The sequence below is a fragment of the Lepisma saccharinum genome, chromosome 22 (genome assembly GCF_977018435.1).
Source record: "Lepisma saccharinum chromosome 22, izLepSacc3.1, whole genome shotgun sequence".
In the NCBI taxonomy this organism is placed as follows: Eukaryota; Metazoa; Arthropoda; class Insecta; order Zygentoma; family Lepismatidae; genus Lepisma; species Lepisma saccharinum.
The window spans coordinates 49644476-49669167 of NC_139250.1; the positions used below are offsets into that span (position 1 = coordinate 49644476).

The window sequence follows — 24692 nt, forward strand, 5'->3', positions numbered from 1 at the left end:
TTCTCAAATCCTAAAAGTTCTCCCATGTTAGTTAAGTCCACTCTTTCATTGGTAGTCACAATCTCTACTCTGTGATTTGTACCAGGACTACAGAACTTTGAGAAAGCAAGACAGTGGTTGGAAATTCAAACTGTAAAGTAGATAAGTTATACTGTCCAGGAGGAATAATTATTTTCTCATTACCTACTAATATAGTATTGTTGTAGGTATTTACATTCGGAATCAGATACATACTGTAGAATGCTCTTAGAGCTATGGATTTTGGATATATAATATCGTTGTGAAGATGAAGTTTCAAAACCGAAGTCTCGCTGGGGAGATGTAAAATTCCCATATTTAATATATAATACAGCTTTTTGAAAATCTTTTAATTTGATGTTCGGTATTTTATTTAAAATTCTGAGCATCGTAATGCAATCATGGCCACATATAACTTGATCAAAATCTTGAATACGATAGTCGTTGTAATAAATTTTAACATGTTTGAAGTAACGAATTAATTCTGTAGGGGGGTAGCCCTACGAAAGAATCGAAAATAAAAGCATTGTCATTTTGTTTATAATTGCATATCCACTGAGTACCAACGTTTCCGGACTTGTCCAAATTCACCTTCCACATTCTCGAGAGTGAGGACTACCTTTAGGGAGAGAATCAGACAATCAACCCCTGAAGTGTTTAATTTTAAATATTTTCATTAAAGATTCAATGTCTTGTTTCGTAAGTGCTTCTTCTTTTTTCTTAATTTTCTGAGTGATCTGGACTTCACACATTTGCCTATTTTTTTCTCCATGGCAAGATTATGACGCTTTTGCTCTTCTAGTTCTGCCTTATTTTTTTTCGAATCAATTAAAGTTTTGCCCCCGGCTAGGCTCCCAACTGCCCCCAATGCAGCCAGGATAGCTGGAATGCTATGAATCCTCCACTGTGTGTTTTTTATCTTGCATTATACAATCGTTTTAATTGTGGCGTACTGAGTAATAATTTCATTTCATTTCCTTTGCCTATACATTGCCTTTTTTTCTTGTTGTTTTTTAGTAAAAACCGAATTAAGTTTTACATTTTTAAGATCGTGATATGCTATTTGGTATACAACTTCTTTTGGTTTCATGTTGTTTTATTATTATTATTATTATTATTATTATTATTATTATTCAGGGTATTTATATTACAAACCCCACCCTAATTTTTGTTTTGTATTCAAAGCAATAGTTGTACCCAATGCTGTTATTTTTTCACCCAATGATGCATCTCTGCGTGTTAATCTTACAAAAGCAGCCTCTTCCAGTTTTTGATCAGCCCCATGACGATTTTTCAGATCCTTGTTTGTGTTGCATGCAATATCATGTTCTTTACAAGCTGCATCCAGAGGATTAATACCCCATGTCGCCTCTTTCTATTCGTTTTTCAAGATTTGTACCAGGACTACAATATTGGTAACCAGGTACGTGTAACTCAAACGGAAGTTTATTAACAATATAATTTACTAAACCTCGACCTTCTGATATATTCCAGAATTTAGGAGGTAAAGTATTGATAATTTTAATTAAGTATCCTATACCTTTAGGATCGTTTACAACAAAATTAGCTAATTTGTCACTAATCATGTTTACAATACTCATTTTCTCATTATGGAAATTATTGTTCCCAGCATTTTCCTCTCCTGCTATAACCAGCAACTTATCTATAAAGTTTTCTCACATCGTTTACCCATACAAATTCCTTAGGTAGAGTATTGTATTGTTCATACCACTACCGGTTTTTAGTTGATTCCAGATAGGTTTAATCAGATTTTTGTATTTATCCCCGCTGCTCGATTTCACACGCTTTTGACTGGCATCGTTATTTTGGTACAAAGCATCAGGGAGTATCAAAATTTCAGAGTAACTTCGATAATCACGTTCTGTAAAATTTTTTGGTTGTTTCTTGGTAATGAGCTCCCATAACCCTACGGTACCATGATATCTGGACCAGCTGTTTCTCCCACCCAAATTAATTTTTATGTTGTCTCCTTCGAATGTTACTTTAGACTTGCCAATTTTCTATACTACACCTTCATTTCCCTCCATAGTTGGATACAAACCTAAAACCTCATCTTTTTCGATTTTTTCTGTACTCATGTAATCCCTTGCCAGGGGACCCAACTCGATTTCCTCTGATTCTTCTATAGCTGCTTTAGCAGGTGGTTCCTTGAGTACCAGAGGAGTGTGGATGCGGGATAAAGGGGTAGGTGGAAAATATGCATAATTCTTAGCAGTAAGAGGTACGAATTTATTGATGAGGTTTTTATTTTGTTCTGTATCACTCTAAATCTCTTTACCAAGACTACTGATTGCAAAGATAATTGTCTCGTCTTGACGCTTCTGTTGTTCGTAAAAACCTCGATTCTCTGATTTCCAACCTTTGAAACGTTTGGACAAGTACTCTCGTAATTTCGAATTATCTTCTATTTTATGTTTCGTCAATTTTTTTTATTATTAATGGTTATTTTATATCGTCTCAACGTTTATAAAGTCGTTGATTTTATTTCTAAACTTACCATTGTTAGGTTTCCGAGTCATGTCGATAGTAACAAATCCAAAATCGTCGGTGTTCCAACAAGATGAACAGAATTTTGAAAATTGGTTGTAATTTAGGTCTCATCCCGCATCGTAGCGTTCCAACCTGAACGCGGGGATCTTAAATAGGGATGTAACTTGCCCCTCCCGATTAGTACTAATTGATGGTAGAGCTCTTAACGGGCAGGTACAAATATCTAACTTATCATTAAAATAGACTCATGATTCGTTTTAGACTGAAGTGAGCAATGCGAATGGCAGAATGGGTGTAGACTAGCTTACCCTGTTCGGTTTAGAAATAAGACCAGTAGCTCCTGCTTCTCCGATGATTCCAGATTAAAAGACATCGTATCGCTCTCATGCGCACCTATTTAAACCCTCGCTTGGCCTCTCGTCACCTCTTGCCAAAGGCCAGTGTTCTTACCATTTCCTGTGAAAGGCTTACCCAACACATTTCTTGAGCAGGAGCTTACAAGGTCTGCCAGGGTCAATATTTCTTAATCGAACAGGGTATGGTACGACACTCCCTCTTGCGAGACAATTTCCAAAATTGAAATTGTAATCATTAAAAGTTTAAATTGAACCTTCTGCCATTCACCAAAATTGAAAAGGTTTTTGTTTATTACATGAAAAAAAGGTTACATAAAATAAAATAATAAAAAAATGTCGGAGACCCTTCATCGAAAATTAAATGGAACAGAATTAAGCTCAAGCTTGACTACTGAAATAAAGTATTTTGTTTTCATTAGCCACACGCTGGAAGAGTCTTTCGTAATCAACAATGCTGACGTTTGGTCAACATGCGATAGCAAGTGTTGTTGCAGGTCCGTGGAGTCAGCGGAAAGTTCAACACACTGCATCGTAACGCGAGACATGCGAATAGCTTCTGAACAAGTGCTAACTAAGCACCGAACGTAATCCGTGAGAAACCTTAAGGCCGCATGCTCGCAATCTTCCGCCTCATCAGGATGACAGTTCGAGGCGAGAGCAAAAAGACCGTGGTAAACACCAAGCTCCACTGGACTGCGCACAACCACACGAAGATTAAAAAAATAGTTGAAGATTATGTTTTCACTTGCCAGTGACGTTCGTAGCACACTATGTGTGCACACTATGACCTGAGAAATCAGAAGGCAGGGCAATCCAAATACACTCAAACCCCGGAGTCCTGGGGTACGAAGCACTGTTCCGGGACATACACGGTCCTTGACCGATCACAATTGCAGTGAGGGACCGGATTCGAATCCCGGTGTGGAAAGTTCCGGAATACTGTTCAGCAAAGATCAGATGAAAAGACGTTGGCCGTGGGGCGGGCGAACACAGGGTAGTCCATGGGAAGCCACTCCAAGTAGCGTTTCCAAGCCCCAAAATATGCGTTGTCCAATGGCGAACACTGGGGGGTATTTATGATAGGTCCCCGAAAGTTCACAGCAGACGCCATTGCATATTTCCGGCACACATCGAATGGCGACACATTTCGTACGCTGGTTGCATGCGAAAACGGAAGGTGTACCGTGCTGCGATCACTCCAAGAAGGGGAACAGTAAATATGGCCACTGGTAGGATGAAACTGTTCACAGGTGGCCTGGCAGGTTGCTGATCCACAGCAACACATTTGGGTCGTTGACTGTACCCGGAAAGTTCCAATATGTGGTGAAGTACACTGCCTGGCCTTACAGAGCAAAAAGGGACGATGTACATGAAAGATGTTCATGCTTGTTCTTAAGGGGGGTTAGAGTCGTGGGTCTGGTTGCTCTGTAAGATGACATTTCTTCTGATGTTTCTGACGCTGTTCCGATCCTGGGATGTCACTTGGACATAATCATCGTAAACATGTTTCAAATTAGTATGATCTTGACGAAACAAACAGATTAAGTTTGTATTATCACGTAGTAATTGTTTGGGAATTTTGGAATAAGTTTGAGCTAAATAAAAGCAGTCTACTTCTTTGTGAAGACCCTGTGTAAAAAAAATCTAATTTCATTCTGATTTTCCAGAATAACATCATCGAATACCACAACAGAATTTTTCAAACATTGATCGAGAGGTTTTATTGTTAATTTAATTAATTAGTTTGGTGTTTTAAGTCCACCTTATGCACAGTAAGGCTAATCGGGACTGGGCCTACAGTTTAAAGTGGGATCCGAACCACTTGTGCCTCCACCGGGTATCGAACCCGGGACCCCTTCATTACAAGGCAATGACGCTACCACTGCGCAATGGGGGAGGCCCTAGGTTTTATTGTTGATGCAAATGTAGCTATTCCCAGTCCCTCGTACAGCTTCATGATTTTTTGGTATTTCGTTTGTTCTAAACTTTTAGAAAATACATACAAGTGTCTATTTTTCCAATCTAGCCAAATCGGGGCAAGCTATAAATTAACAACCAGCAAAGTGGTTTTTCCACAACCTGATGGGCCTGCAATGAGGCATCTTATGTTATCAGGTAACAACTCTCCATTTTTTTATTAGTTTTCACTACATCTGGTAAACGCTGTACCACATTCCATGTTGGTGTCAAAGAATCACCTGGTTTGCTTCTATCCAACTTTTGTCTGGCAGACCTAACCATTTCATTTACAATTTATTATTTTTCTTCTTCAATATTTTCTCGAGTAGATATGTATCTCGATATTTTGTTTTACTAAGTTCCTCTTCATAGAATCTCCCTTTGAATATTTTGATATGATTATCTTTTATGATATATGTATTTCAATTCCCTGAAAATAACTCCGTACTCCAATTTTTAGTAAAACACTTCTCAAATAAATGTTTATATTTACTAACCCTTACCTGATCCTTTATTTTAAACTTTGGCTTCTTGCTAGTGTATTTATATTTTTTACAATAAACAGTAGAAATCAATTTTTGCTCATCAGATTTGGTTACCTCAGCAGGTTTCATGTGAATAGTACTGTGTACTGTATTGTTGTAATCATGAACTAGCTCAGGTAAAATTTGCACCCACTTATAATTGCCCTGTAGAGTAAATTGTCTTCACATGCATTTTTTTAACGTTCTGTTGAATTGTTCCGCTATACGTACTAGCTTTCAGATCACTGTATGTAGAATAATGTTTAATATTATATTGTTGCATTAACTTAGCAAATGTAGAATTGTAAAATTCTTTCCCTCTAAATATTTTGGTATCCTTCCCTCACTAAATATCGACTTAAAAGCCCCGGTAACACAAGTACCATTCTTGGATTTTAAGGGAACAGCCTATGCATATTTGCTAAAGGTATCAATAACTGTAAACATATTTTTGTAACCATGATTTACCTTATCCAAATTTTTTAAAGTCCCCCTTGGGGGAGCCATCTCCTTCAGATCAGCCTGAAACAAATCATTTACACCTTTCCTTACTACACTTAATCGCTTGTAATTGCGACGGGGTGGTTTGTTTAATTCATGAACTAGATCTTGTCTTGACATCGAGTTCGAAGTGAGAATATCGCATAATATGAATTGTCGTCAGGGTATAACCGCTGTATGTCAAATACTAGCTTGTCACCAATTTCAATATCAAAAACTGATAATTGTTCGTCGTCATGTACTTTATATTTATTTGTAGACTCATCCCAGTATGCAATAGGTATTTGAACTGCCTTGTGTATACCATCTTTTCGCACTATAGTAAACTGAGGAACTTCAATATGTTTTCCATGTTTTGGAAAACTAAACTTCAGAAACCGTAAACTACCATCAACCAAAAATTCACGTACTTGAGTGTACGGATATAATTTGTAAACATTGCCAGCATTAGCGTAAGTCCAGTGCCCTCGAGCATTTGGAACACGTTGTAACCTAACAATTTCCATAGAATAAAATTGACGAGTATCCACGTCATCTAGACTGTTTAATACCGGTTCCAAGTGTTCGTTGATAGTACGAACCAACTCATCGTAGATAGGTTTGATTTTTACATCAACATACAGTTGTTTATATTCCTCTTTGAGGTCGTGAAGTTGAGTAGCAAAACCTGATAAAGCAGATTCTTGACTTGCTTCAAGAGTAGTAATTTGTAACGTATTATTAGAAATAATCTCCTGTAAATTTTCTACAAGTTTCAATTTAGAACTCTGGGTAGCAAGATCGTGTACTTGACTTCCGATTTCTGTAAATAATGAATGTAGTTCGTTAATTGTTTGATTGATGGTGAGACTAGCAACAGTTTTTCTGATTTGCGCAATTTCTGCTTGATTGTTTTTGATATCCTCAGATTTTAAAATTCAATGTACTGCTCTCCTCATAGCTCTCATTTCCTGAGAAGTAGGCAAAGCAGCTACAGTATTCTGAAGTGTGGTAAGAGTTAATTTTATAGCATCGAGTTCTGTTGCATCAGCTGCATTTTTTAAAATGTCTTGCAGTTGCGTTATGTCATTATGCGTAGGTGTAGACTGTTGCAGTGTCTCTAATTTACTGTGAATGTGGTCAATAAGATGATGGAAATGCGATAATTCTGACTCAGTATTCAAGCTTTCAAGCATAGTAACTTGCTGTGGAACTATAGCTAGAATATCAGCAGTTTCGATTCCAGAGTTTCCTGTACACTTGTTAGCTCATTTCTCATAGTTGCCATAGTATCTTCTATGTGAGCTATGGTACCTTGTATCTTCTCAAAATCTTCATAAGTCTCTAACTGTAATTTGATGCCGGCAACGCTCCGAGCAATAGCATTTAATTCAGAGGATGAAGGTAAATTATTGATAACATCTTCCAATGTCTGTAGTTTTGATTGAACTTCTGTTATAGCTGTATGCAGTTCATCTGTCTGTAATTCAGATTTTATACTTTGCAATGTAGGAACTTCTAAAGATTGAAACTGTTCTTGCAATTTAGCAATATTAACATTTACCTGCTCATATTCTTCTTGAGTTTTGATATTCTGGTTGATGATGGTTTGCAGTTCGGTACGAATACTATTTGCCTGGTCATTTAATTGCTGTTTCAGGTGTTCGGTATTCGTTCTCTGGATTTGTCTAAATTTATCAAGTTCTTTTTTCAAGTTGGCAATATTCTCTTTTAAGTTCTGAAGATTATCTATTGAAGCTAAATTAGTATATTTCTCAAGCAAAGATTTGAGTTCTCCATCAATTTTTACTATAGGATCAATCAGTTGAGTTTGAAGATTTGTAATCTCTGCTTGAATATTTAGATTTAGCGAATTCTGTAATATGAGTAAATCTGATTTCAGTTTCTTTAGACGTGCATCTAAACTAGCAATCTCGCTGGAATTATCTGGAATCTCCTGTTGCCTTCTATTACCAAATATATCATTTTTTTTGTTTTTAGGTATTTTATATATTAATAAGAGGATAGATTATTCTTATTTCGATAAACAGACGAATCAATTGATCATACTCTCCAATTATCTCAGCATTCAAAAATTCACCAGCTTCCACATCATATGCCTATCAGGAAGTAATGTACTATGTTTAATTCTATACAAAGTTCGACCTATGCGCAAAATGCTGCATTTGGTGGTGAAATATTTATTTGAATTTTCCCACTACCAGGTAACTTATATGATGATAACTTATTATTAAATACAAATAAGAGCTTTGCAGTATGCTCGTGAACATGAGACCAAATACTGTTCAAGTGAACAAGAAGTAACCCTTTCAATTGATGATAAATTTCTCTAAATGCATCCATGTTTATTGGAATTCTCTCTACAGGCTGATTATGTTGTTGCATTTTAAACCCAAAAATATTCATGACGTTCTATTTTATATTAGCTAATTTTTATTATATATAAAATATATATTTGTACCAAGTATAAAAAATAATAAATACACCAAAATTAATCTGATCGAAATTACTATGAAAAAAATCACTTGATACACTTTTTTAAACTTAAAAATAATAAAATAGTATGTAGTTTGAAAATAAATTAAATACTTAACTTTTAACACTGCAACAATACATCCGTACTCTTTAAAACACTCTCACGATACTGACTGATCTGTAATGCGAAAACCTTTTAAGTAACCTAAGCGCGGATGAAAACATCCGAAACAGTAAGTTAATCAACCAACAACACGCTAGATACGGGTCTGCGTAATAACTTGCTGCGTAAACATTGTGCAATAGTTTACCTTACGAGCCATCGCAATGTAGCGTACTTTAACTCGTAAGAAATTATGACACTCGTACCAAGTAAGGTAAAAAAACACAGATTTGCAATAGTATAAAATCGACAAAAACATCGTCAAAATAGGTTTACCATTGTGCTTAAATTAATAAAAATAATCGGCCTCGTACCAAGTATTGCTTAGTACCAACCCAATCCCTCTACTAAAATGTCTTGAAGGATTGGCTACAGTTAGCAGTTGAATTCCTAAGAGAATATATCCAGAGAGCAACAGTCACTCGTCCTCTAGCTCAATTTCGAATAATTCTGATTCAAAACCAAACATGAGGGGACGATCCAAAATAGTGAGAATGTTTACGGAGTCTTATTACATCAAAACCAAAGAAGAAAATAAGACCAAATGAAGGAAATCGAAATCTTGTTATAAACGTTTTAGACTTGCAGACGTGAGAAGCCTTAGATAATTATTTAGGTGAAACAAATTCAATTGCGATCGAACTCTGTGGTGAAAGTTTAAGAACAATCTAGATATATTGGAGGTTCAAACACCTTATAGGTTAACAAAGTTGCCCTATTTCATGACAGGAAAAACTACATCATTGAATATAGAAAATGAGAGAAAGTAGAAATGTTTCGATGAAATGTGTTATGCGTTCGGCAAGCAATATGCTAGTGTGCAGGCTAAAAAAGTTAAATTCAGCTTTAAAGGATGAAATGGTATAGAAAATATATTAGGTTAATCTTAGAGGATAGTATACTGCTTTTTGATAGACAGGGTGAAACAGTTCGAAGTGGTAAATCCGATTATTCGACAACTTCCTGTGAAGGTTCGGCAATAGCCTCCTTGCACTCTCCTGCGAATTTCGTATTCACATCAAATACTCCAATTCTTCTAGATTTTTCGCCTCTTACGAACCATTGCTTCAACACTACATGAAGCACCAAAATTTGCGAGACCTAGTGATACATAATTGCTCGCTATTCAAAAGGACAAGAATGAACCATAGGTCACCTTCTCATTTCTTATAAACCGCAAACGTTCAAACAAAACGTCAAAACAAAATAAGATTTCGTGTAACAACAATAACTACCATACGCTAAGCAATATACATTTTGGTTTGTAACCATGGGTTTAAATATTGATAATATGTTCAAATAATACTAGTATATTGACTTCGGTATTATATTATTTAAATACACAAAGGCCCTTAAAGATTCACTACCATTGGTGACGTTGAATCGGGGAGTGTGGAGTACAGATGCACCCCAACTTTCCCACTTTTCCCTCTGCTCTATGGCATTTTAATGTAAAGCCATCTCTATCAAGAATAAAAAATTATCCATGCCCTACTCCTTCGCCTAGTATTGGCACTAAATTACCGCTACTGAATACCAGTATCTATAAAAGGGTTAATATTTAACTTTTGCTACTATACGTTTTTATCACTACTAAAATTTCCATCTAATATTACAAAAAATCATGACACAACTTTCCGTCCCTAATAGTACAGATTGAGATGGAAGGTTCATACCTTGACTACATTTGAACGATTTTGACGTAAATTGTACATGTTGCAGAATGGCAAATTGGGATACAACCTAACTAAATAACTAACTCTCTAGCCTTCTTAAACCCGAAGGTTCATGGATGCAGCAACAGAGGCCCTCCATCTGTCCCTATCTTGAGCAAGATCTATATACTCTTTTCCATCCCTACCGATTTCCCTTAGGTCCATCTCCACGTTGTCCCTCCATCTTCGTCTTGGCCTTCCTACAGGTCTCTTACCATCAGGTTTCCCAACAAGAATCCTGTAAACTCCGCTTTCCTCTCCCATTCGTGCCACATGGCCTGCCCACCTAAGTCTTCTTGATTTAATTATTCTAATAATATATGGACATGAATACAAATTATGTAGTTCTAAAGTATGTAACCTTCTCCACTCACCTGTCTCCTCGTCCCTTTTAGGTCCAAAGATTTTCCTAAGGATCTTATTTTCAAATACTCTCAATTTATGTTCCTCTTTCAATGTAAGGGACCAAGTTTCACATCCATATAATACTACAGGCAAAATTACTGTTTTGTATATTTTAACTTTTAGTTTCTTAGATATTAAACGAGAAGACAAAAGTTTATGAAGAGAGAAGTAACATGCATTTCCTGAATTAAGCCTACTTTTTATTTCCTCTTTAATATAATTTTCATTTGTTAATATTACTCCTAAATATTTGAATTTGGAAACTGGTTCAAACAAGTTGTTATCAATAATTAGATTTTTATTATTACCTAACACTTGGTTTCGGCCTGTAAGCATATATTTAGTTTTCTCTTTGTTAACTTCCAAACCTATCTCTTTAGCAGTTTTGAAAAATATTTTAGCATTATTCTTAATTGTATTCACATCATTCCCCAGTAAGTCTACATCATCTGCATATGTTTTTCCGGAATATTTTACCTTGGGAACATCCCTGGCCTTATATTGCTGTTTCTTGACATTTTTTTAGAGTGCAGAGTTGTCAGCTCTTCGCCTAACCCCCAATATGAATGGAGGAACTACTTCACAAGACAAACTCGAACACACTAGACAGCACAATTACTACACAAGACGAACACAAACACATTAGACAGCACAACTACTACACGAGACACACAAGCACATCACAACTATAACACAATATAAACACAAACACACCACACCTACTACACAATATATATATATAAACAAACTACACACCACAACTACTACACAAGACAAAAACAAACAAATTAGACAGCACAACTACTACACAAACATACTAGACAGCACAACTACAACACAAGACACATACATACACATCACCGATACTACACAAGACAAACAGAAATACATTAGACAGCATAACTACTACATAAGATAAACACAAACACACTAGAAAGCACAACTACTACACAAGACAATCCCAACCACACTAGACAGCACACCTACTACACAAGACAAACCCACACACAAGCACACCACAACTACTACACAAGACAAACACAAACACACTAAACACCACAGCTACTACACAAGACAAACTCACACACTACACAGTACAACTACTACACAAGATACACAAACACATAACAACCACTACACAAGGAAAAAACAAACGCACAACTACTACTACACAAGATTATGAAAAAAAACGTATGATTGAAAGAATGAAAAAAGGAAAAAAAACATCATAACTAGATAATTAACTTTACATGGTGCAGCAGCCAAGAGACTTATTGGACTTTTAGGTTCTAAAAAGTGTGCTGTTAGGTTCCTAAAATAGGCTCTAAAATTCTAAAATAGGTTCAAAAAATCCTAAAATAGGTTCTAAAAATCTTAATTTAGGCTCGAAAAATCTTGAAGTAGGTTCAAAAAAACTTGATACAACCTACACCAATTATCAATCATTCAAATATACATTTCAGTAAACCAACCAGTGGAGTGCGGTGAAATTTTCCGTTGGGAAAGCAGATCCCGAAAAATTAAGAAAACCAAGAATTCATTGCATCATGGTACGTTATAATGAAAAAAAAATACCTGATACTGTTTCCATAACGTCTAAGGGAAAGATGAAAGTCCTGGCGCAGTTGTTCATTTTTTCGAATTTCAATTAGTCTGTTGAGAAACGTATGTAATGCAACAGACGATCGCGGATGATTGAAACAATTTTCAAGATTTTCACACATTGCAATATTCACAAATCCACTTTGGCACCAAGTAGTTCTTTCAGTAATAAATAGTAAACAATGTCAATACTAAAGTTTTTGAAGCAAACTATTAGAAATTCACCCGCCTGAAAAGCCATAACTTTTCACCTGGCAAAGCGATTGAAAAAGTGTGAGCGCCAACGAGTTTTACCAACTTTATTTGGCGGATGTGTCCATGGACGTGTTAGCTGTCTTAATAGACCGAACGCTCGGAAACGTTTATCTTCAAATAGAATATATCATCCGTATGTCAGCATTCATATTTATGTGTTTCTCCTGTGTTTTGAAACTTTATAGTTCATTTAGGAATATAAATTTTAACTAGCTTGGTGGATATGCAGTTTGCAATGCTGAAGACATCAGCAGGACAACCGATGGCACTCTCTGCTTCTTTCCATCCCTTACGGGTTAGAAAACAATCTTTGTCTCCACACAACGTCCCCTCCCATTGGATCCTTGAAGGTCGCCGGGGATTTTTCGGGTTTCTGATGGCATTGCCAGGGTGGTGATACTACGCAGATGTTTTGTGAACAGGCCGCGAGGGGGTGTTGATGGCCCCATATCGGAAAGGACGAACCGTGGACGCTTCCAGGTTGATATTCTATTGATGCAACCCGGAAATAGTAATGAGAAACCAAAAGTTAAAGAATTATTTTGTAACAGTTATGTTGTGTGGCACCACTGCTGGCCTTGGTGTACCAGAGTGCACGCGCATGCTGTAAACGACCTTCACCCTCAACCCTGACCAATATCACAAGGGTAGTCATAATGTTTGGCGAATACAGTTGAGCAGATTCCCAATATAATAAGCCTACTCGTAGGTTTCCTCAACGGTGCTAATTTCTCGTAGCAGTTTTCGTGGAATTTTGTAAAACAACATGGATGGGCTGTGCAACAATTGAACCAGACAGATAAGGTTGACAAAGTGACATTCTGTAATTTGTTTACAACAATGACTTTCCTGCACATTTCTTACACAAATGTGAATGCAACAAGATGGTGCCATTAGTCACCTGTACCAATGAGAACCCTTTGGCAACGTTCCTCTGGGCATCTCATTTCCTGCTTACGTAATAGAGATTGACCATCCAGATTACTGTATCTTGGGTCCGCGATTTACATGAAGTGTTGTTACCTGAAGTAAATGGTTTATTCTCTATACCCCTGATTGTACTCAAACGAAATATCTGGAGGGAGGAAGAGGCCATTTCAACAGATTTGATGCCACGCAATATGGCGAGTATTTTTAAGAAATGCCAAGAATGTTTCTCTTCGAGGCAATACAAATCTAGGGGATGTTATATTTAAACAAAGGACATTGTTGTAAACTCCCGTATCTTTGTTATGAGTTTTATATATAGTGCGTAACAAATTATGTTTTCCGTTCCAAGACATGTGTATTTGAAGTGAGTCCGAATCAAATTACCGAGTTGATAAATTGGAAACGATTTTAAGAGAATTTTGGTATATCATCAAAATCACCTAATGGAACCCAATTTTATATTAAATTAACTTCATGTATCATTTTATTGAAGAATCTAATTCCAATGGCATATTTATATTCCAGTTCTGTTTATTACCCATGTAATGTATGTATATTCTAGTTTTCTGAATGTTAATCCCAATGCTTCTACATCAGCATGCAAAGTCAATTGCAGATCATATGTTGTCTAGTGCATTAGGGGAACTGCGTACAGTACTGGTCGTTTCCCAGTACCAGTCACTATCAAGTTCTGGTAAATGACACTAGATGTCAGATGCTTACTGTGTTTGCTGTGACTACCTTGTAACAAGCCCAAACCGTTAAAATTTTGGCGTCGATCCTTCCAGTCAGTGAGAAGCTACAGCTGAGTTAAGTCTTTTTGTATGAATTGTGTCTGCTGCTACTAAGCTTACGGTCTCGGTATTGCTGTTCTTGGTGAGTTGATTCACATTTTATGATACTTATCTTATTTCTTGTTTTATAGAATACATAAATACATAATAAGAACACAACTGAAAATCACGTGATTAGGTAATTAATGCATTTAACAAGATGTCGCTTGTGCGCAGTACCGGACAGTAGTAAGTTTTCCAGTACCGGACATAAAAATATTTTATTTGAAAACTAACTATAGCGACATTTCTTTTTGCTTCCTAGGCTGCTCTATGGAGACGGAGGGAAGGAAGAAAGGAAATGGCTGGAAGGAAATATTAAACAGGCCGTTCAAACGGTATTGGATGGCAAATCGTGTATTAGGGAAGCATCGTCTCAATTTTCTGTCGCAAGAAGCACGTAAAGCGGACAGAGTAAAATTAGTAAGAAGAGGTGGTGAAGTGCTAATGCCTCCACACATGGGTGTATTTAAGAAAATATTTTCTAAATAAATGGAAACTCAGTTGGTAGAGCACACGAAAGATTTAGACAGCCGGTTAATACCTATGGATAAGAAAGAATTGTTACATTTTGCATTTTCTTTGCAGAAATTCAATTACGAGTTTATGTCCCGTCACCCTGAATTTTCTTTTCGCAGTTGAGAATCCACGAGCCTGCAGAGAGCCGTCTGCTTTAACAAAGCCTCAGTTGAATTGTTTCTCAACAAATATGAGAATGTCATTAATAGGTACAACTTTGAACCTTCAAAAATATCCAATTGTGACGAGACTGGAATCTCTGTGGTACATGAAAATGCACGGAAGGTCTTAACAATGAAAGGAAAATTACAGGTCAGCAAAATCACCTCAGGTGAAAGGGGGAAGAATGTAACCATCTTGCTGTCCATTAATGCAACTGGCGATTTGTTCCTTCCGCCTCTGATTGTATTCCCAAGAAAGATAATAACCGAAGCACTGAAGAAAGATGCACCAGAGGGCAGTATATTTTTCACAGAAGAAAGTGGCTGGGTTACAGCTGCAGTATTCCTGGGATGGCTGAAAATGTTTGTTGAACGAGTGAATCCGTCAAAAGAAAAGCCAGCTCTCCTTGTATTTGATGGGCACTTATCTAGTGTCCATCTACTTTTCAATCATCACTTACGGGGCATCGGCGTGGACCTCATCGTCATTGCACAAAATAACGTACGTTCGTAAGCCAAGATCTTCTTACAGGAAATTGATTCTCAGAGTTACTGGGGATTTTAAAACTACTTCTTCGGAGGCGCTGTTTGTCATAACGGGAACTTTGCCAATTGATTATCAAATTAAGCTGAGGGCAATGACGTATCACTTCAAACGTAGGAACGAGAGGGAGATAACCGAACAAATGGGAGAATTCCTCCCCACCGTCCAGGAGATCAAGGCGAAGATTCATCGAAACTGGCAGCGAGAATGGGACGAATGCCGGAAGGGTAGAAGACTGGATAACTTCCTCCCCTGCACGCAGGAGAACGTTTTTAACAGGGACGTCACGCCATCCAGAGGGCTGATACATCTTCTAACAGGGCACGGCCCATACGGGAATTACCTCACAAAAATAGGCAAAAGGGAAACCGACGTATGCCGAGACTGCCGGATGGAAAGAGACACGCCAGAACATAGAGTTTTTTCCTACCCCGCCTCTGATGAACAGATAATATCGGCCAGAAGAGACCTACCGAATAACAACATCTTCGGACTGATAAGGAGCGAACATGTAAAGAAGTTATGCGACCTCGCAGATTTAGTGTCTAATATCGAGTTGCGGAGGTACCTGACCGAACCGGAAACCCGGTGCCCACCAGCCCCCCTCCTCAGCAGGAGCCCCGCAGAAGCAGCAGGATACGGAACCAAGTCCCCACACCCCCTCCCCGGAGACCGTCACCATCGCGTCGGTAGCAGATACCTGAGGAAGAAGAGGAGTCGGCACCGCAAGATTCATTCCAAAGGAGAAACTTCCGAGTGTCCACTGGGAGACGAGGAGCCGCCGCCAGGAGAGGGTTACGTCCGTCCGATCAGCCTGGGGAGAGCCATGAAGGTTGCCCGGAGAGAAGTCGTCGAAGATGAAGAATGACCTAAAAACCATCTCTAGGGATAAAATAATATAAAAGCATAATAACGAAAAAATAAAAATAAAAAAACTGTAAAAGAGTAATATCAGAACCCCACATTAAATTGAGACTAAGTTTCTTTAGTAATAAATCCAAGATGAGGGATCATAAACTCTTAGAAATTTTAACTTGAAAATTGCTAAACCTGAAATCTGATGGAATCCAGTAGGCACCCTAGAGACTGGATATAAAGGAAATTTTGAAAACACAAACAAATTAAATTTAAATTATTTTTTAACAATGTAAGTAGAGTAAAAACCATGAACATACATTTATATACTTATTATTAATTAGTATAATTTAATATAAAAGGTTGTTCATCTTTTTCCCTTTTTATAATTGTTATTATTATTATTATCATCATCAAGTCTACATATAATTATTTGCGTATTTTATGTATTTTTTGTCAAATTTATCTATTACATATCTAATAATGACAAGTTTCCGTATAATTAGCATGCTATCAAAACTTAGTACCCTGTATTACTGATTCACGTTAAATTGTGCGGCTGCGATTTCATTCTGAGATCTCATAGCAGCCTCAGTCTGCACGGACATTGCACCTCGCACGGCCACTGTGGCTAGCGTGGAATGCAGAGTCAGCTCCATGTCGAATAACCAAGTTGACACGCAGTGCTGATGCCGGTACCTTATCGGGCGTGTGTACTCAACACATAACTGCAACAACGGCGAGATAAATAAGAAACTACAAAACCTCTTACAGTAAGTGTATATTAATAATCGACATCCACTAAATTAATGAACTAACTCAGTATTTCAGTGCATTTAACTTCCTTCCAAATAGCAAATTCTCGCCACACACTACAATAAAGCCTGATCTGGAAACCAGACAGGGAACTTGAGTCCGTGCAGACTAATCCAAGCCATCATTCACCCCAATCTACACTCTCACCCCATCATACTCTCCCCTCAAGCTTAAAACAGTTCTGGATACCAGAATGGTTGTCCCTCCTGTACATAGTATTCCCTACTATCTATACGATGACTAAAAATAACCAATAATCTAACACAAATTAATCCATAACTACTATTAATAAGTTTAATTAATTACCAATCATACAAATGCACAGTAAATTTACAAGAAATCATAAGACTTGTTCCTGTCACCAGAACGGTCTATTAAAATAATACAAACTAAAAATTATTAAATGTAGCTATGTATAGAATCTCCATGAATTTTCTTTTCTTTTTTGTACTTGTATTTGAATTTTATGTATGAAAATGAAGACGAAAAGAAGGAGGATAAAAAGGCGGGGGGAACCGTTTAAATTCAGGAAACTGACATCCTGGTATATTTAAAGGTACCAGGACATTAAGAGCATACCTTCGAAAGTACGCGGGTGGAGGCGGGCTGCTTCGGGAGGTTCCCCCCTTTAAATATGTATATGTGTCTCAAAAAGTATTATTTTATACTCACTCAATATGTTCTGCACTACTGTCTTCTTCATGTTCTAATTAAGTATTGTATCATGATTCATTCCATGAAATAGTGTATCTTGTATATCAATTAAATTCAGAAGGAAAAGCTTTGTAATGAGATGTAGTGAAAATGTGATCCAATGAAATGTATGATAAAGTTATGAATGTATACATTCTAAAGGTCAATACATGTGTATTAGATGGGCACAGTTCACACAAGGACCTCTATGTTGTACTCTACGCTAAAGAACATCATGTGCATATGGTTAGTCTTCCCCCTCACACAACGCATAAGCTACAGCCCCTCGACCGGGTAGTAATGAGGCAATTCAAAGCATCATATAACGATACATGCAGTTCCTGGGTGAGGATGTATGCTCTACTGAAGATAATTGTGAATTATGCCGCTGGTTTACTTCATTTTGCATTTAAATCCATTTGCAGAATGGATCTTACAAGATCTGCATTCACTTGTACGGGGTTACACCCTCTGAATAAGAACGTTTTTATTGATTTGGACTTCGTCGCAGCATCATTCTTCAATGGAGACGCACGAGAAGACGCCCTAGAACCTACACCTAAGTTTACTGTTGAGGACACAGAACCTTCTGATTCATTTTCTGGAACGTCGTCATCCGCAACACCAACTCCAAAGAGGTCAATCACTCCTGAACTTGAACCTCTCCCTGATCACAAAGGCGTACCTTATTTCAGAGTTGACACGCCTATGCCATCTACTTGAAACGAATTTCTGACAGTAGTGGAACAGATCTCTCCATGTTCAGACTTGTCGGAAAATAAATCATGAAATCAACAATGAGGAAACGAAGAAGTGAAAAAGCGAAATTCTTACTTCCACTCCTTGTAAGAAAATGCTGGAAGAAAAAGAGCAGAGATTGAAAGAGAAAAAGAAGAAGGCGGAGACAAGGAAAGAAATTAAAGAAGCAAAAGAAGCAGCACATTCTACAAGGTCAAGATGAGGCCATGTTAGGCATATGGTGATAGAAGAAACTGGAACTGTGATAGATGAGAACGGTACAAAGGCGAAAGAAGCTGAAGCATGCAAAAGAAAGCTGAAATTCGATTCAAAGGAAGAACAGAATAGAAAGAGGAGATCAGATGAAAAAACAGAGTGTATTATTTGTCTTGAAACAACCGACGAGGAGTGGGTTCAGTGCATGTCATGCAAGGGTTGGGCACATGTTGAATGTACGGATCAAGAGAACATTGCATTTTATATAGGTTAACATTGCATTTCACAGATGTGATTATTGCATGTAGAAAATTCTTGTGTTGGCCTATTTAGCCCAAATGTCCAAATATGTTAAATTTAACATTGTAATCTTTTGAGTGTACATGTTGCTTTAGTTGTCAGCCTAATTTCTTAATTTTCACGCAAAAGTACTAAATAAAGTTGATCACAATCACATTGTATTGAAAATGTCTCTCATTTTAAAAATAAATGTGATTTTCTATACCTGTCCGGTACTGGGAAACGGTTCTTGTGAATTACATTTTTGGTAATTTCTTATTTTTTTTATTTTAAGGAACATAAACCATATTTTGTTAATGTCTCTTCAAGCCAAGTATTTAATGTTCCTTCATTCTTCTTTAACTTTATTAGTTTTATCATTCACCCTTTTACTTCTATGTAAATTCGAAAAAAACTTAGGGGGTCGGTACTAGGCAAAGTTCCCTAAACTATACTCATCTTAACGCTACTCTTCACTCGTTTATAGGTAGTGGAAATGGAGCCTAACACAAATCTTTTGTTTTACTACAGATTTCTTTGATATCTCACTAATATTCAGAGATCAATTAGGACTCGGAATTATATTGGATTTCTGATATTATAAAAAACTCTAATCAAATATTGTAAGCATGAAAACTCCCTTAGATTTCCCTGTAATTGCAGAAAACAGAATCCAGTTCCTAAAGAATCTAAGTACCCCGAACAATAACTACAAGTTCAGAAAACTAGAATTTTCAGCTAATCAGTACCTTCTCTCAGGTAGGATTAACCATCACAGGTATAAAAAGTCACAATTGCAGCTACGTAAAAAAGAGTACGAAAAAGAATGGAAGTTTTCAGCAGAGTATTTTGACAGTGTACAACACTCAGCAAATCCTCATAAACACGCACAAAGGCTAAAGTGTAACAAACAAAACACCAAGACAAGAAAACGCTCAAAACTAATACAGGAAGCCGAAATACATAATTACACCACCGATGTGAACCTTACCAAGACAGCATTCATTTTGTCATATCGTACATTGACACAGGAAGAAATTCAAGTCCTAAGTGAAGGTCTTGACTATGCTCTAGCCCGACACACATATCCAAGTTAGATAATACGGCAGCAGTTGAATCGGCAATACACAAACGTAAACCATCATAAGGGAGTACAGGTGGAAAGTCAATGCCGCTCTGGAAAAAGCCAAATCGCCAATACGAAATGTCAGCCAAACAGAAACAGTAGCACTTAGAGCTCTGAGAAAGGCCAGTCTCTAAAGAATCTCCCAGCAGATAAAGGAAACGCAAAAGTAATAATGGATACGGCTGAATATAGTAAAAAGCAATGAAACCTTGTAGACACAGATAACTAAAGAAAGATCCGTCACCCAACATTGAGAGAAAAGTAGCCAGTGCCATCAACAAGTTAAAAATACATGGCAGACTCAAAAGGAATGGTTCTGATACCACTCTACAGTAAACGACTACATCTATATGAGTTACAAAAATTCACAAACCAGAAACACCCTTCGATCGATAGTTAGATAGAACAACACTCACTGTTGAAGCCTCCAAAGACTTACATTTCCTATGTATCAAGACGACATACTTCCAAAGATACACTGGAGTTTACCAACAACAATAGGGTATGTTGATTATAGATTCACTACTATTGGCAATACTTTGCAACATGGAACACTTCGAACAGACAGTCCTCACCCAAAGCACAAGGAAGCTAAAGACATAGGTTAGGATGTAATCACACTAGTGATTCGGCGACATGGAGACAGGGTCGGCGCTAGTCATTTTGCCACCCTGGGCGGTTGCGGCAGACGCCGCTCCCTTTCGAACGCCCCGCCGTCATTACGCAGCAACGTGAAATTGAAAATCAATATATTCCTAAGTAAAACATCAAACTATAAAATAAATACTGAGACTTGTTACGCTATTTCTATACTATTAAACACGAAAGGATATCTCTTTGGATCACAGTTAAACTTTAAAACATGCCTCACTAATTTAAAATTATTATTACATTTTATTGAAAATTCTCTCTCTTAAACGGATCATAAATGTAACAAGTATTAGGAAAGAAATGAAAGCTTAACTTCATATGTTTACCGTTGAAGGTCTGTGATATATTATTGGATTTTTAAAAGAATTACATGTAATATTCCCAGATCTCCCGCGTGGGTGACCTAAGGTCTGAATTCCTTACCTGCGTTTTCCCCGCATAAAGAGGCTCTGGCTCAAATTAATGGGTACCTGGGGGCAAACCTTGGAAGTAAAGGTGGCCGGAGAGTGATACTGAATACATCACCTACAAAATGGCCGAGATCGAGAATGTGTTCGCCCGTACCTTCACATCCCCTAAATGTGCCTCCATGACATGGTGCTACTGCACAGGGAACTTTATCTTTACCTCTGCAGACAATATTTTGTTCTCCTATAATGCTGATATCTTGCATAAAATGGAAACAAGCGTGTTTCAGACATGATTGACCGAAGATGGTATTTTTATTAGTCTTAATTCCCCCCTCCAAAAAATATTTTTCGCCACTTGCCACGGTTAACGACAATGTTAATAAATTCGAAGTCCTACACGCACATTATGTGCACATTTATGACCTTTCATCAGTTTAAAGTCTCCTTTGGTGAAATTGTTTAATTATAGCCGAAAGCACTATTAGTTCGTCGTTTAATTCAGTAGTTTTCATGTGTTAACATTCCGGCAAGTTTCTACACTTTTCAGATAAAATATCAGATGGTATGCATTTATGCTTACTAATATCATAAAATAAATTGAAAATTCACTATGATGTTTAAGCTGCTCAAATATTTCTCTTAGAGCTAAAATAATCGTCTAGGACCTGGTAATATAAATCAACTTTGTACCGTTTTTGTGGATCCTACTGAATCTGCTGCTTCTTTCGATTCCGGCTCTGTACAGTGTTGTATATCTTTGGATCATCTACAATGCCAATGCTTTCTAATCAACCGGGACTCACAGGTCGCCGCCCCCCGACGCCTCCACGAGTGGAGGGAGGGAGGCACTGCCAGGCTGCCAAGTGGAGTCTCAGAAACTTTGAAATTTTTCATCACTCCTGCTTTTTTCAAAGCGCTGATATGTTGCAAGAAACCATCTAACAGCATCTAACACATCGTAGATTAATGTTTTGAAGACATTTGCTCCTTACATTACGTGGAGTAAAAAGTTATACCAGATAACTAGTGAGCAAAGAATGTAAAGCTACACAACTGGTTTGTAATACACTGAGGAAGATGTGCGACCATTTGGTCAGTTTTATTGTCGCCAATTTTTCGAAGGAGCGCATCGTAGACCTATCCCACTTGATATCTCAACGGAGTTGAGTCATCGAATCTGCTATCCCACCTTGTGGCACTCAGTGGTTTTAACGTGAGACTACTGATATGTTTCTTTTAAACGGTGGGTTGGCATATATTAACTTCCAAGTTATATAATATAATATTATAACTTTCAAGTTTTTTAGGCTTATTTTTTCTTCTCTTCAAGTTTTTCCGCCTGAAAATTTGCCGCTCTGGGCGGTTAAACGGTTCGCCACCCTCCCCCCATCCGCCGACCCTGCATGGAGACGACAAACTACTAGATCTCATGCAGCATCTTAAATCATATATCAATAAATTAGGTTTACAGTGGAAAAGGAACAAAGAAACGCTTGCCATTCCTAGATGGCCTGGTAGATAAAATCGGAAATCAAATATAAACAGCTGTGAATCGAAAGCCAACACACATCGGGATATACTTACACTACAAATCAACTCCCCATCGTACAAACAATCATGTAGTCCACTCCCTTAGCTAAACGGCCAAAATAATGAGCTCAAAAACGGCAATACACGAACATATATATTAAGACATCATACGTACAGCCACGGATACTGCTGGATTGTAACGATTTCATTGAAAATCAAAGTAGTATTCATTTCAACCCGGAAGTGTCCGTCACTGTACAATGAAAGCCAATAGGTATCCACCAGCCATAATTAAAACAGACAAACAGCGAAGTAAAAGGGCTGGCTGGCTCAAATGACACAGTATGCATGCCATACGTACCTGGGTTATCAGAAGATAAAGAGAGGCAGAAGTTTCCACCCTATTTTCCCAATTTCCTCCATTGTAAACTGAGCAGAGTGCCAGATTGCATTATCGTGTTGAAGGATGATTTTCTTGCCAGAACGTTTATCCTGCAATGCATGATAGATCTTTGAAGTGTTTGGATATATCGGCGAACAGTTATGGTTTTCCCAATTTCAAGATTGGTTGGTTGATTTGGTGTTTTGAGTCTACTTTGTGCACAGTAAGGCTAATCGGGACTGGGCCTACAGTTTAAAGTGCGATCCGAACCACTATGTGCCTCCACCGGGTATCGAACCCGGGACCCCTTGTTTACAAGGCGACGACGCTACCAATGCGCCATCGGGAAGACACCCCCACCAGGTTCAAGAAATTCAACCAGAATGCACACATCTGCATCCAAGAAGACGACGCCCATAACTTTTGCAGCAGACGGCTTTGAGTTTTGCACGCGAAGTGGAACGGTGCCGTTCCATGCTCTGCCGCTTTGTTTCCGGTTCATAATGATGGAATCAGCTTCCATCACTGGTCGCAACACTTAATAAATATCATCACATTCATTGTGATATCTCTGAAGAAGTTTTTGAGCGGTTTTTTATCGTTGCAGTTTGCATTCTGCCGTCAATAAACATGGGATACAGCAGTAACACTTTTTTCATTAGCAAAAAACTAGCAATCATTTACTGCACAGCGGTGTGTCCTATCTGAAGTATTGCTGCAATTGTATCCACAGTGACCCGTCTGTCTCGTTTAATGATCTTGTCAGCTCTTTCCATGTTGCGTTCCTTGGAGGAAGTTCGTAGGCGACCGCTCCGAAGCTGATCTTTGATGCTCGTGTCACCTTCTTTAAAATGTTTTACCCATCTTCTAACACTGCTAGCACTCATGCATTCATCGCAATACGCACGCTGAAGTCTATTCTGAATTTCAGCAGCAGGAATTTCCTCTTTAACAAGGAACTCAAGCACAGCACGTCGTCAAAACGAAACATCACTGTGAGCCATTTTGAAACAAGTGCTTATTATCACGCGATAGAAGCTAACGACATCATAATACCTGGACGCGTTCATTAAAGTCCGTATTTTGCGATGATTTACTTTGTTTGCGTGGATTGATGTATTCTGATTTCTAAAATATTGTTGTTCATTACTTTTAATTTGCCTCCTGTATATTTTTGTTTATTTTTAAATGATACTTAGTTTTATTTAAAGTGTCATATTAATGATATTTTTACTTACTGCACATTTCTGGTTCTTCATCGCTGTTGTCTCCGCAGTCATTGACTGTGTCGCAAATACCTATGTATGGAATGGCTTGTCCTGTCCCACACTTGAATGCCCAAGATGGATATTCCGTCCTCACTGGAGGAAACAACATAAAGATTATTCGAAAACTAAATTCTCAAGATAGGATTCAAAGGAATCGAACCTGTAACCCAGAGGATTGTAACCCAAGCATGTTTTCACAACACCCAATTAACTTAAATTTTGCATCTTTACGCCCGACCCTGTGACCGAGTGGTTAG

The 24692-nt window shown here is 37.7% G+C and overlaps 1 protein-coding gene across 1 annotated transcript in view; it reads right to left on the reverse strand.

Annotated features, from left to right (window-relative positions):
* LOC146004755 (uncharacterized) overlaps positions 1-24692 on the reverse strand; it is a 393261-nt gene that overhangs the window by 355401 nt on the left and 13168 nt on the right. Inside the window, exon 2 of the mRNA XM_083143730.1 lies at positions 24406-24528. Coding sequence (XP_082999856.1) covers positions 24406-24412 — 7 coding nt within the window. The 5' untranslated portion in view covers positions 24413-24528. The remainder of the gene's footprint in view (positions 1-24405; positions 24529-24692) is intronic.